Source organism: Haemaphysalis longicornis, unplaced genomic scaffold, assembly GCF_048455015.1.
Source record: "Haemaphysalis longicornis isolate Haplotype H1 unplaced genomic scaffold, Haemaphysalis longicornis Haplotype H1 scaffold_3, whole genome shotgun sequence".
NCBI lineage: Eukaryota > Metazoa > Arthropoda > Arachnida > Ixodida > Ixodidae > Haemaphysalis > Haemaphysalis longicornis.
Window position 1 is genome coordinate 44,488,095 of NW_027526335.1, and position 12,645 is coordinate 44,500,739.

The 12,645-nt window shown below is 45.2% G+C and overlaps 1 protein-coding gene across 3 annotated transcripts; it reads left to right on the forward strand.

The window, feature by feature from the left end:
* The first annotated feature begins 6,842 nt into the window (after positions 1-6,842).
* Positions 6,843-12,065, forward strand: LOC144174364 (uncharacterized). Of its 3 annotated transcripts, XM_077703029.1 has the most exons (3): positions 6,843-7,857; positions 8,275-8,592; positions 11,797-12,065. In XM_077703029.1, exons 2-3 carry the CDS (start codon positions 8,419-8,421, stop codon positions 11,944-11,946), a joined length of 324 nt encoding a protein of 107 aa, XP_077559155.1. In that variant the 5' UTR covers positions 6,843-7,857; positions 8,275-8,418; the 3' UTR covers positions 11,947-12,065. The 3 variants fall into 3 exon arrangements, 1 of the variants encoding a protein (XP_077559155.1); XR_013323460.1 differs by lacking the exon at positions 8,275-8,592; XR_013323461.1 differs by lacking the exons at positions 8,275-8,592; positions 11,797-12,065 and adding an exon at positions 7,948-8,166.
* Positions 12,066-12,645: the final 580 nt, after the last annotated feature.

Sequence of the window (12,645 nt, forward strand, 5' to 3'; positions counted from 1 at the left end):
GTGACTCGGACTGAGGCGTTTTTTGAAATTAAGGTTACGTCTGACTGTACTTTGACTCTGTTTTTAATTACGTCCGGCAAAACCTGAAAATTAAATTCAAGTTTCGACAGTAAAAAAAAAAGCTGCAGCAGGCGAAAACAATGGTCAGGCATGCCCTATTACAACCTTATTGCCATGGTTCGTTTTACGGTATGTGGCGTCAATTAAAAAACAATACGTAGGTTGCTGCGTTACGTCCGAGTACAGCATTGGTGAATTACAGCTGAAATTGCACCCTTCCATATGCTTCCTCGTTAGTCAAGCGGTTTGGAGCGTGTTGCTCGCATGCGTTCTCAGGCAGCGGTGTGGGTTTGAGTCCCGACTGTTTAGTAAAGGGCTACTGTTTTATTTCTATGTGGGAAGAAGACCTCGCAAAATTTAATTAACAAATCTAGCTAATGAAAAACTTATTTTATGAAATCCCAAGTGGTTTTTACTGCCTATTTTAATATGGGGCTAATGGTCACTTTATATGCAAATGTCTAAAAAGTTGACCATTAAAGTCTAAAGCTCAAATTTTCTCTTGGAGGAAATGGTCGTACACAATCTTCATCCAAGCGTTGAGAACGCCCCAAGACCCGCTGCGGTGGCTCAGTGGCTAAGGCGTTGCGTTGCTGAGCACGAGGTCGCGGGTTCGATTCTCAGCCGCGGTGGCCGCTTTCCTGATGGAGGCGAAAAGCAAAAATGCTCGTGTGTACGAGATTTCGACGCATGTAAAGATCCCCAGGTGGTCAAAATTAAACCGAAACCCTCCACTACTGCACGCCTCATCGCCTGCATTGCGTCGACGCGTTAGACCCCACAATCAATCAATCAAGAATGCCCCAAGCTTTATTTTTGTGCGTGTACTCTTTACGGTTAATACATGGGTGGGAATGCAGTAAGTAAACATGCAAATGATGGGATTTGAACTCTCATCAATGCAGAATGTTCCATTCACAAGTTTTTTGACAGCCAAATCTTTCCAGTCCTGACATAAGTTTGCCGTAAAGGCCACTAAGAGCACCGGTACTGGAAAAAAGTCTTTCGAGAGCGTAATTAATTGTTTCAGCGCGATTGCTTCTTTTCTGAGGAGAGCCATGAATGAATGAACAAACTTTTTTGATTCCGTACGGAAGTCAGATGAACGAGAAATGCAAAAGCATTTCCTCCAAAAAGCTTGAAGAGCACAGTATCGGCCTCAGGCGTTTGCAAACTTTTATCAGCCAGAAATATGGCTGTATGCTCAATTCCAGATAAATTGCTGCGTAGAAGTTCTTACCGTAATGCATGATTGGAAGCACATTTTGGCGAACACTTCGAAAAACAGTAATGCATTATTTCAGAAATTTGAATTGGTTGAAGCAATACAAGTTCAAATGGGAAGTGTGTTTTGGGAGCGGGTTGAAACAGGACGGGTTCAAACGACAATGGGTTGTTTTGGGCTACACCCTGCCGAGCAGAAGTGGTTGGGTAGAAAGCTGTTGTACTGAAACTCTGTTTCCCTTTTCTGCCAAGCAGCGCGTCACCACTACTACTCACATGACACTTTATTTTCTTGAGTATGGGTAGCATTGTACCGTGTGGTGTTTGACGCGGCAAGCCGTGTGTTCCGCTGGAACTTGGTGAAGCTTTGGGTGTAGAAGCCCCCCACGTTCCGAACAGCGGTTCAAAACAGGCCCCTGGACCTAGGGCTGGCATGGTTGGCTCTCTGTATGGTGCCCTCAAAGTGTGGAGTTGACGGTCAGTGGGTCGACGAGATCAGACGAGCTCTTCCCAGCATGCCCAGTGTGCTCCCTCGTGTTTTTGATGTGATGCAGATGCACTGGACCGGCCTTGGAAGTTGGCTGACTAAGACATTTTTTTAGCCAGAATAGGAAACATGGGTTTTTGAATACTATTGTGGTTTAAGCAGCCTGTTTCACTATTTAAATGGTTAATTTTCTGAGCTCACTCTTTGCCATTTAGCATGCTTAGCTAACAATTCCTTTTAAGGACGTTATTATTTTTTGAGATACTGAAGCGCAGAAATTTCAATGTATGTCTCTGCCTGGCCCTCTGTTGAGCCAGCTGGCGAAAAGTTAAAAAGAATTTCCAAACTTCTACATCTGGTAAAATACTTCGTACTTGTAAATAGCATTCAGCAAAAAAAATAACATTACGCATATTAGAGGCAAAACTTAAACACCGAACTGATTCTATATCTATTTAATTAAAAATAGATGGGGACTTAATTTTTGTGATAGAAAATAAAAAAATATTCTGCAAACCTGTTTTACGCAAAGAGCTACAAGAAAGAGTGCACGAACACCCAGCTAATTGCCTCAGCGTCAAACCCAACTGTAACAAAAGGTCAACAAAGAAGTCAAAGACGAAGGTGAACAGCATACGAAGTGGGCAATGTAAAGAGGAGAGTTACATGGCAGGGGATGGAAGGAGGTTACATTTGCAGAGGAGTGAGCTGATATGCGACCTTTTTTTTCCCCCTTTCAGCATGAGACTACAAACCACGAACTATTGTTCCTAGAATATATATTATAGGCACTTTACATGAATCATGGCCTCGTATATACAAGTGGCTATGGTTTTGCACCAACATACAGGGTGTTTCAACAATAAATGAACGTCTTTAAAAAATCATCCTTGAATAAGCCAACTTGCCGTTCACGCTAAAACTGAACACGATGGTCGCATTTTGTGCTTTCGTCCAAAACTAAAAAAATTGGCTCCAATCCACGCTGTGAAGGTGGTTGAAAAGCAAAGCTTTAAACGACACCCGCAACGATTGCCCATGCGACATCACTTGAATTCACACACGTGGCTCTACAAAGAGTGGAACCAGAAATTCTGCCAGCCGTTACCTGGAATTCACGGGGCCACGTCCAGGCTAGAACGGCGGATGCCGCCGCTGTAGCCCGGCCGTGCGTAGGCGGAAAGAAAACAGAGGAGCGTCTTTCGAAGGGTGAGACAACGGAACCTAGCCTTCCTGATGTGCTAGCTCGGGGCTACACCGTTGCGCGACACAAGCGCAGACACCAAAACGATTCGGCATGTGAGCTTAGTGATTACCATTTATACCGATTAAAACTAGTTAGTTTAGCAAGTTTGAGAATTGCGAGAAGGCTGAGAAAACTTTTATAATCGCTATTTATCAGATGCAGTTGCTCCATTTGCCTTTTGTAATGCCTGTTGAAACACAACCCAATTGGTATTCACCAATTTAAAAAATGGAGTCCCATTCATGGCAAGCAGTGCGCAAAAGGTAGCGTTTCTCTAGCGGCCAGATGTCTGTATGTGGTCCCTACATTTTGTTTTCCGGACCTGCAAACCAATCCTAAATATCTTTGCCATCCGACCATTTAATTCTGTCGGGTCCGGGTTACCCAGGACGTGCTGTCAAACAAGTTAATCGAGCTGTGCGAAGTAAGCATGCAATGGATGCGATGCTGTGCCAAAACAGGCCCAAAACAACTGTCGCCAAAGCAGACGACAAAGCCGACCCACCAATGTGAGCAGCCACCTGCGCGCGGGGAACGCTAGGTAATAGCGCCCTATCGCCGTGACATCTACACTGTGCTCTGTGACAGTGAAAACCGCGTTCCCCCTCCCTAGCCGCGTTGAGTTTCTTGTCCCGCACGCCCCGAAGGAACCGTTGGCTGGTAGAGGTAGAAAGCTTTGCTTTAAAACAGTGTTGGCATTTACATACTTCTTTGTAAAACGAATAAAAGCTGTTTTCGAGGTATTTTCGCCTTTTGGAGGGCTGGTGGCCATCTTGGATCGGATGGCCAATTCGGAACAGCCGTGGCGCCACCTACGAGTGATAGGATGATGGGTTATGTTGTCGTCTGCGACAACAGATTTCCTGTTGTTGTGCGACCGCGTGTTTTTTTGTTGTGGCCACCGTGTACTCTCCTCCTCGTGGCCTTGATGCAAATTACACAAAAAAAGTGGTCTACTGGCATAATCCGGGCAGGCAAAGAATGACTCGCATGTTCCCGGCGACACCGCCGCGTCTAGGTATTTGCTACCGTCGTGACCCACCACTCGTACAAAAGCCATGACAATGCATCTGATGCCAAAAAAGGCGTCCCGTAGCATCGGGCATAGCATCGCATACATTTGCGATGTGACATGTACCAGACTGTGCGTGCAACGAATACAGTAGACCTTGCAACTTCGCGTACGGCGCGCATTGCCTGGTAATGAATGACTATGCGGGAACAGTGGGCGGATTGCTTTGCCACACATGCTTAAAAGTGCTTTTAAGATCTGCAATTTGGTGTAGTCAGTTCCTGTTTACCCTGCAATACTTTCGTAGCGAAAGCTACAGTACGCTGCCTCGGGCAGTCTTCGTGGGGTGACCAGTTCTGACCTTGAAAGCTAGAGGTCAAACCACACCCCCTCCCGCAAGCGCCCGATGGAGCAGCGCCCGATGGCGGAGAGAGATAGGCAAGGAGCGAACGGAGAAGCGCGCGGGACCGGTGCCGTTTACCTGGCGTAGGAAAGCGAGGGCGCCGCCGCCGCAGTGATGAGTGCGCGCGACGAAGGAAGGCGACGTGCGCGCAGAGCTGTGTGCGATCGAGTAGGACGAACATCCAGCTGTGGTCGGTCGTACAGCGGCGACGCTTAAACAACGACGTGAGACGAAAAAGAGGAAACGCTTTACTGTTGCGTCCAGCTTCGCTACCTTCAAGCCTTTCGCGTTAGTGTGAGCTTCCTTCAATTTTTTTGCAGTATGCGCTGATTTGATTGACGACCAATATATGGCAACCATGGTAGCCCCGCGAAAAAATGGCGGGAAAATTTGCGGGTGAACCAGCCGAAATGCTACCGACCTCACTGTGGGAGATTATATTTGGCCTTTTCTTTTGTCTGTTTACAGTGAACCTGCCTTTCTCTAGCATTATCGAAAAAACCTTTATTTCACGTCTAAGCGAGAGGAGGCTGGGACTAAAGGCACAGACGGTCTGACAGAGGTCCTCTGCCCCTTACACACTGTGTCGGTAGCACTGTAACGTCAGCAAATACAGTGTATATCACAGTAAACCTGTCTATGTATATACAATCAAACAGCAATCGCTAGCACCAACAGGGGAATAAGTAAAAATGATAAAGCAGCCAGAAAGATGGTACGTTATATAAGGTGAGCAAAAAAAGAACAACAAAGGATTACAACAGAAGAGTTTACAAAGAACTCGGAGTCATCGACAAATACAGGAATAAAAAATTAATATTTGTCTACTTATGCCGAGATAGCTCAACGCAGAAAAAAAAACGTGTTGAAGTAATAACTGCAAGTCCAAGAACGGCGGTATAAAAAAATGGTAGGTATCCTGAACAACACCATTTTACAACCAGAACCAGATACAGCTATATCTCCTACTTGGGAATGCACGGTTAAAAAAGAAGCATACATCAATCTGCCTATGGAGTTGTATATAATAAGGAAACATAGACACAGAAAAAGTTTAAGCGTTTAAGCTATTCGAGAAACCACACATTGTCAGTGTGCAATATTTGTTTAACTTGCCTTTTAAACGATTTTTCAGAAACGTTGAAACTTACAACTTTCGGAATTTCGCTTAATATTTCGGTCGACTGAAATAAGAAAGTTTGCTTTCCGTAATTTGTCCTTTTTTTGGTGGGTGTCGGGTGTTAATGTCTGAGAGAATAATGGAAAATATTGATGGGTATTTTATTTTGCATTTTACCTCTGTGTTATGGTGCACGACAGCTTGAAATAATATATCGTATCAGCTCGAAGCATAGCAAAACACTCTAACGGAGCCGTTCGCAGATATGCTCGGTGACCATGGTAAATGCGAAGCATTCGTTTTTGTAGAAGAGTTACTTTGGCGTAGTTTGTTTTCGTTGTTGTACCCCACACCAGTGTGCCGTACCGGAGCTTTGAATAGAAAAGTGGATTATATGACTGTTGATTAAGCCAAAGCGTTGTCAAGTGTGTAATCGTAAATTTTATGCCGACACATTTAAATAATTTGCTGTACGACTGAGTGATGTGTTTAGTCCACGTGATTTTTTCTTCAAACCAGATGCCCAAGAATTTTTGTTCCTTCACTTGCTCCATTCTCATACCATTAAAATCAACGAGGAGTGCATTTCGTATGTCCTTGTTACGTGGCCTAAATATTTTGTAGGTAGACTTTCTTACATTTAACTCCAGCTTGTTTTGCAATAACCATTTGGACAAATGCTTTAAGTATTTATTAACCTCCGATTCCAGTTCTGTTATATCAATGAAAGAAAAGAAAACGTTTGTATAATCTGCATACATAGCAAGTTTTGGTGTTCCTGGTATATGGTATCATTGACATACATTAGAAACAGCAAAGGACCTATGGACCTATTTTCGATCCTTGTGGCACACCTCATTGAATACTCAATACTGGGAACGAAACTCTGTACATACTGTTGTCTATTAAATAAGTAACTTCGGGGAAGTCTATTTGCGATGCTCCGTATTCCATAATTTTACAGCTTCGTCTGAAAAATTTCATGGTCAATGGAATCAAAGGCTTTCTTGAAGTCAAGAAGTAAGCCAATTGTAAATTTGTATTCTTCTATGTTCTTGGTTATTTGGTCTTTAATGTTTACAAGCGCCTGTTCCATAGATTTGTTTTTTCTAACCCCATACTGCCCTCCGCGATAACGTTGTGCTTGTTCAAAAATATCGACAGGCCCTCAGAGGTCTTAGAAAACACATTCATGATCGGTATTGGACGCTAGTTTGACATTTCGTCTAATGTTCCATTTTTGTGGATGGTTGTCACACGTGCAAGCTTGAGTTGGTTGGGGAAGATTCTAGTAGAAATTGTAAGGTTGGTAATGTGGGCCATCACATCACTTCCATGTACCACGTGCTTAAGTGGCCCTGGTTTAATTCCATTATGTCGTGCAGCAGAATCATTCTTCAGTTTACTATCACAGAGCGTACCTCTGCTGAATCGTCGGTTTGCAGAGAAATTGTGCTTGGCACCTGTGCATCATGTGTGGTGACCGGCCAGCTTTCACTATCGCCTTGAGCACCCTCCGCACTCGCATGCACAAAGTGTTCATTCAAGAGCGCCAGTTTCTTTTGAACAGTAATGATATCCTGTAATCGTTTCGTCTGTGTTTTGCTTGTTATCTTGTTAACGGTCTTGCAGATCTGCTTGGGGTTATTTGTACAGTAGGAAAGAGAATCTCATAATACCTTATTTTAGTCTGTTTTAGTTCGCTTTCAATTTCGCTTCTAAATTTTTTTTTTTTTTTGAAGGAAATGAGAATTCTCACAGAAGGTGACGCTATGCACGAGGTGAAACACGTCATGATGTAATGATTTGGGGTAGTAGGCAGTTGTAGAATCGCCCCAGTAGTGGGGCGATACTAAATTGGTTTTGCGGCAAAACCGGTTATTCAATTCACTGATTATTCGAATTTGAAAGCCGGATAACCGTAGTGATCGGTTAGTGTACCTTGTTAACCGGTTTTGTATCCGGATATCCGTATTTCTGTTTTATATACGAAAGGTATCTTGGCAAAGCCGAACAAGTTTTTGGTGGTGTTTTTATGGCGTCACCGTTTCGCCGTCGCACTTTTTAAGCCGATTTCTTTTCCGTGGTTTCTCCATTGCACAATATATTTCACACCCAACCGTCTGAATATTCGAATAACCGGATATGCTGATTATCCGTTCTTGGAAATCCAGATATCCGGATCACCAGATTTCAAGGCCGGAGTCACTCCAAGCCGGTTTGGCTGGATAACCGATTTGACGGATTTTTTCAAGCACCCAAGAGGTTAGGGGAACCTAAACGCAACACGCTCGTGTGGGACGAGGTAATGTTTCATGATTTTCCTGCTTTATACATTTCTTGCGAACGACAAGCGAAATCGAGAAATTTAGCTCAACCTACAATCCTTTTTCAGTTTTGTTATGCGATTGTGTGGCCACTTCTCCACTTCAATTATACAGACACCAATTCTGTTTGTGTCGAATGTTGCAGTTCCCTTCATGTTGTATTTCCCAACTGTACTTTGAATTAGCATTTCCAGAATTGTACTTTCTTTTTCATCCTGTAACCATAGTGTATTGCAAACTTCCACTCCTTTAACAGCCCAAAACTGGGCTGACAGTGTCAATAAATGAATGAGATGGGCGTATTAGCCCCTAGAAGTTACCATGTTTGCGCTGACAGTGTCAATAAATGAATGCCCCTAGAAGTTACCCTGTTTCTTGGCCAATCCCCCTCTTAGGTCTGCGCCGTAAGTGAAGGAACAAGAAGAAGCAGCACGGGGCCTCTGAAATGGTACATCAGGGTGTCCTGCCTCGTTTTTTGTATCGTCGCCCGGCCATCACACGGCGCGTCGTGTAAACCGTGCTAGGCTGGCAGCTGCGCCATGCAGTACTACAACAAGGAAGCGGCCAACGAGCGGGTGCACGGTGGCAAGGGCACGCTGGTGGCGTACTTTGTCATCATGATCGCCGTCATGGGCATCTTCACCTTCGCCATCATCGTCTACTCGAGGCACAAGAAGAAAAAGCAGGACACCCTCTCCAGCAGCACGCGCGACGTGAGAACCCTTCATGTCAGTCGTCGGGGTTATTGGGGTTAGAGCAAGCTGCAGCCGCGCCCTTATTCCAATCGTGAAAGAGAAAAAAAAGTGGCGAATCGTTCAGCAACCGAGTGTGCCGGACGAAAACCAATGGGGGAGATGCTTATCGCAACCAAACGCAGACGAACAACTATCACATTTGCCAGGTTACACCGTGCACGGGCTTTAGATGGCGACAGCCCATACACGGGTCTGCAACTGTTCTGACCAAAAGTTAGTTCCACCTTTATCCTCGGAGAGCTGCTGCAGCGAAGTAAATGAAGGTGGTGCAGGATTGAGGAGCGATTTTACTGCGAAGCAGTATATGTCTAAACCCCCCCCCCCCCCTCCCCTCCCCCAGTTTCATTCCGGTGAAGCCGATGTACTCGGCGTCACTCCGGCCGGGGCTCCTTCCTCCTCGCCACCGCCGACCGCTCTATCACAACTGCTATTCCCCTCGCCGCCACCACAAGTTGCGCTATCGGCTGACAAGGGAGGTAGCGCCGTAATCAGATGATTGCGGAGAATCAACAGAACCGTGGATGGGCGTAAAAATGACCGAAGCCGCCACCGCCGTAGCCGCCTAAATTCCACCACGCCGAGTAGGCGTGAATTGAAGAGCTACTTGCCCGGTTGAAACGCGGCGCGAGCCCATAACTCTTCCGCCTGAAAGGCGTCCGAGTGACATTTTCGCCGGTGTTTTCCATCACTGGGTGCCGGTTTGGGCGTGCACGGGTTGCGCAGGAAAGGGGGGTGGGGTGAGAGAGAAGTGGGGCGTGCACGCACAGCTGGGCTCCATGCCGCTACCAATAATGCCCGCTGGGCTGGTTCGAGATTTAAACGTGGAAGTCTCATGGCTCAATGCGTCCTGTCACCTGTCCTCCGTAATCGAGTGGTTTCAGTCTGGGTTGATACATTACACAGACAGTAAGATGCCTACGACGGGGTAGGGAAACGGACAGTCACATTTTTGTCCTCTAGAATAAAGCTCGAGACATCCAGCTTTAACTCGTTATGGGACGGACGAATGTCGTTCGCTTGGAGGAAGAACGGGAATTGTAGAAGCGTCGACCCGAACAGAAGCGCGGAAACAATAGAAAGCCGCTGCCGCCGCCGTTGCGTCCTCTATTTCCAGCTCATCGAGTAGCCGCGAATCCCTCCCGCATGAACGGCAACTTGCCTGCTTGGAACGCCGACGTGGGGCAATATTGCATGTTCAGCTTAAAGGGCTCTTAGAGCGACACTTTCGACGGTTTCTTTCATTTCTAAGCCCGCGCACATAACCGGTTGCCGGCGTGCACGCGAAGCTATCGGTTTCATGCCCTTACTGATGGAATGTTCGTTGTGCTGGCGAGAGGTTCAAGCGTGGACGTCCAACGGCCGAATGCGACCTGTCCGGTGCCCTGTCAGTGGTGGAGAGGATTGCGTTGGTGTGTTACGCAGACTAATAAGATGCCTACGACGCGGAAAAGAGGCAGCTCCAGGTTAGCCCGCGAGACTGAAGCTCGGGTCATTCCAAGTTTCATTCTCCTAATTGGTTAGCAAGTATTAGTATGCTCAATCGAAAAAAGGGCACTAATTTTTCGAGGTAGCTATCGAACACGAGGAAAAATTTCCAGGGTTCGCACAGGTCCTTGAAAACCTTGAAAACCCTTGAATTTAGAAGTGTCAATTTCAAGGCCTGGAAAGTCCTGGAATTTTTGCATGGTCCTTGAAAACCCTTGATTTTTCCGGAGAGAATCAATGGCCCTGTCTTTTCACAAGAATTTAAAGTGCTTGTCATGAATTTTAGGGGTGAACAAATGTAAAGAAACTTTGTAACAATCAAGTTTCAGTGTATTGCGTGAAATTACAAGTTTGGTGGATTTTCATTATTACAAGGCAACATTGGGAGCTGGCACTTGTCAATCCAATCTATATCACGATACAATCCAGTAAAAGCCAGCTTCTGTTCTCTATCTTGCATCTAGTCTGTGGGCGCTTGCTCATTGCATCATTACTGTGCCTCATACGCTCCATCTACGTTTGCTTTTACGTGCAAATGGTGGACGTGTACATAGTTCATCCTGCCTTGAAGCAACACTTGCTCGATTTAATTTCAGCTGATACTCTTGCTGACAAAGCAGGAGATGCAGGCAACATTAACTAAGTTTTGAAATCAAACAGCCTCAGAAAAACACAAAGAAAAACCTGTAAATACCAGACATGAAATAAAAAAACAAAACTGGGGGAGCATTTACGAACCCGTTAGCACCTATCTAGATGTGAACTAATTTGCTTAGGTATTGTGCAATAAAAAACTTTTGCATTGTGTTGGAAACGTTTAAATAATTCGAGATAAAATATTACATGGGGACCTTGAAAATGTGTTTTCTGGTCCTTGAAAGTCCTTGAAAACCCTTGAATTTTTGCTTTTGAAGCCTGTACGAACCCTGATTTCGTTGTGGGCTTAAAATCGCGTGATTCATTCCGTCGTGCACATGGACACCGACTTCAAAAATAATTATCTAATGTGGGCGACGTTCTATTTATCGTAGCCTTTTTAGCTGCTGATAGCTCGCAACCGTGCTCACAGCGTATCCCTTAAAGGCTAACATACATTCCCTCTAACCTCGTGGGATCGAAACTATATCGGTGCGGTGGTCTTTTGAGGCCTATACTATACTATACTATACTATACTATACTAAACTATACTATACTATACTATACTATACTATACTATACTATAGTATAGTGTACCAATTACCAAAATTACCAATACTATAGTATTGGTAATTTCGAGCCAGAATTTTTCTGTCGCTAAAATTGCCACACTGGTAGAAAATTACTGGGGCGCACGAGTCTGCCTTTTTGAGCATATACGTTAGCAGTTTTTTATATATCGAATTGGGGATGTATCTAATTGTTCCAACCCTCTTGGACTTCGATATATCCGGATTTACTTGACTGAATTTGGAAGCAATGTCAAACTGTTCAACAAGGAAACAGCACATTCATGCAAGCGACTGCGTACCGGAACCAGTGAAATAATACCGGTATACAGAAAGATAGTGCTTAGCGCCTGCAGTAGCCTTGCCGGCTTTCACTGAAATAGTCACTAACTACCTTATTAGTCAAGTGACCGATAGTTTAATTATTATTGGATTATTGATTGCCAGTATACAACTTCCATCCATGCGTAGGCCGGCCATCATCGCGTGGCCACGGAGGACACGCCAACGACACGGAAGACAGCCTACTTCGCCCCTAGGAAGGGACAGGTCACAGCACAAGACGAGACAACGACGGAGGGCAGGAAGTTGGAAACGTTCGCAAACTTGCCGAGTTGGTGAACAGCTACCGTTATGCATGTGTCGTGCCGCGTCCGTCTCTCTGTCCATTCATTTTCACATCAGAAAAAAAAAAAAACAACCACCGCGTCACTCATGCGCTTGAAGAATGTTTTTATAGCCCCGTGCTTCAAGCCCTCGTCGTTTTTTAACATGAAAGTGTTTTATTCCCGGGTACACGAATATTTCGCTGATGTCTATCCGTCACGGAAGTGACGCCAGCACAACGAAGCAAGCGGCCTGTAAAGGGCGCACCCCTGCACACAGGGTGTTCTTGCGGGGAAGCAACCTTTAGTACGAAAGAGTACGTTATACTTAGAGTTGTTCGTTTTCGGGTTTTATATTTTAACACAAAAGTGTTTTATGCCGGGATACACCAAGCTTTCACTGACGTCATATCCGTCACAGAAATGACACCAGTACACCTTTGCCGAAGCGACCCGCCAGAAAGACGTCGCTCGCCAAGTACAACCACAAGACAGCCGGCGACCCGCAAGTCATGCTCAGCTGCAGATTTCGCTGCACATTTCACTTTCGTGCTTTACCGATTCCTATAACAGAGGAATCAACCACAGTTTTTTTTTTAATTTTCATCTCCGTTGCACATAAAAGGTATGAACGTGGCGCTGTCATGGGGCGCGTGAATGGGTGTAGGCTGCTAGCTAACCAATCAATAATTAACTTGAATAATCATTATTCACC

What these genes read in the sequence shown, in the direction of transcription:
- LOC144174364 (XM_077703029.1), top strand. Translation starts at nt 8,419, where the DNA reads ATGCAGTACTACAACAAGGAAGCGGCCAACGAGCGGGTGCACGGTGGC. An exon ending in TCTCCAGCAGCACGCGCGAC is followed by an intron (nt 8,593 to 11,796) that starts GTGAGAACCCTT and finishes ATCCATGCGTAG; the next exon opens with GCCGGCCATCATCGCGTGGC.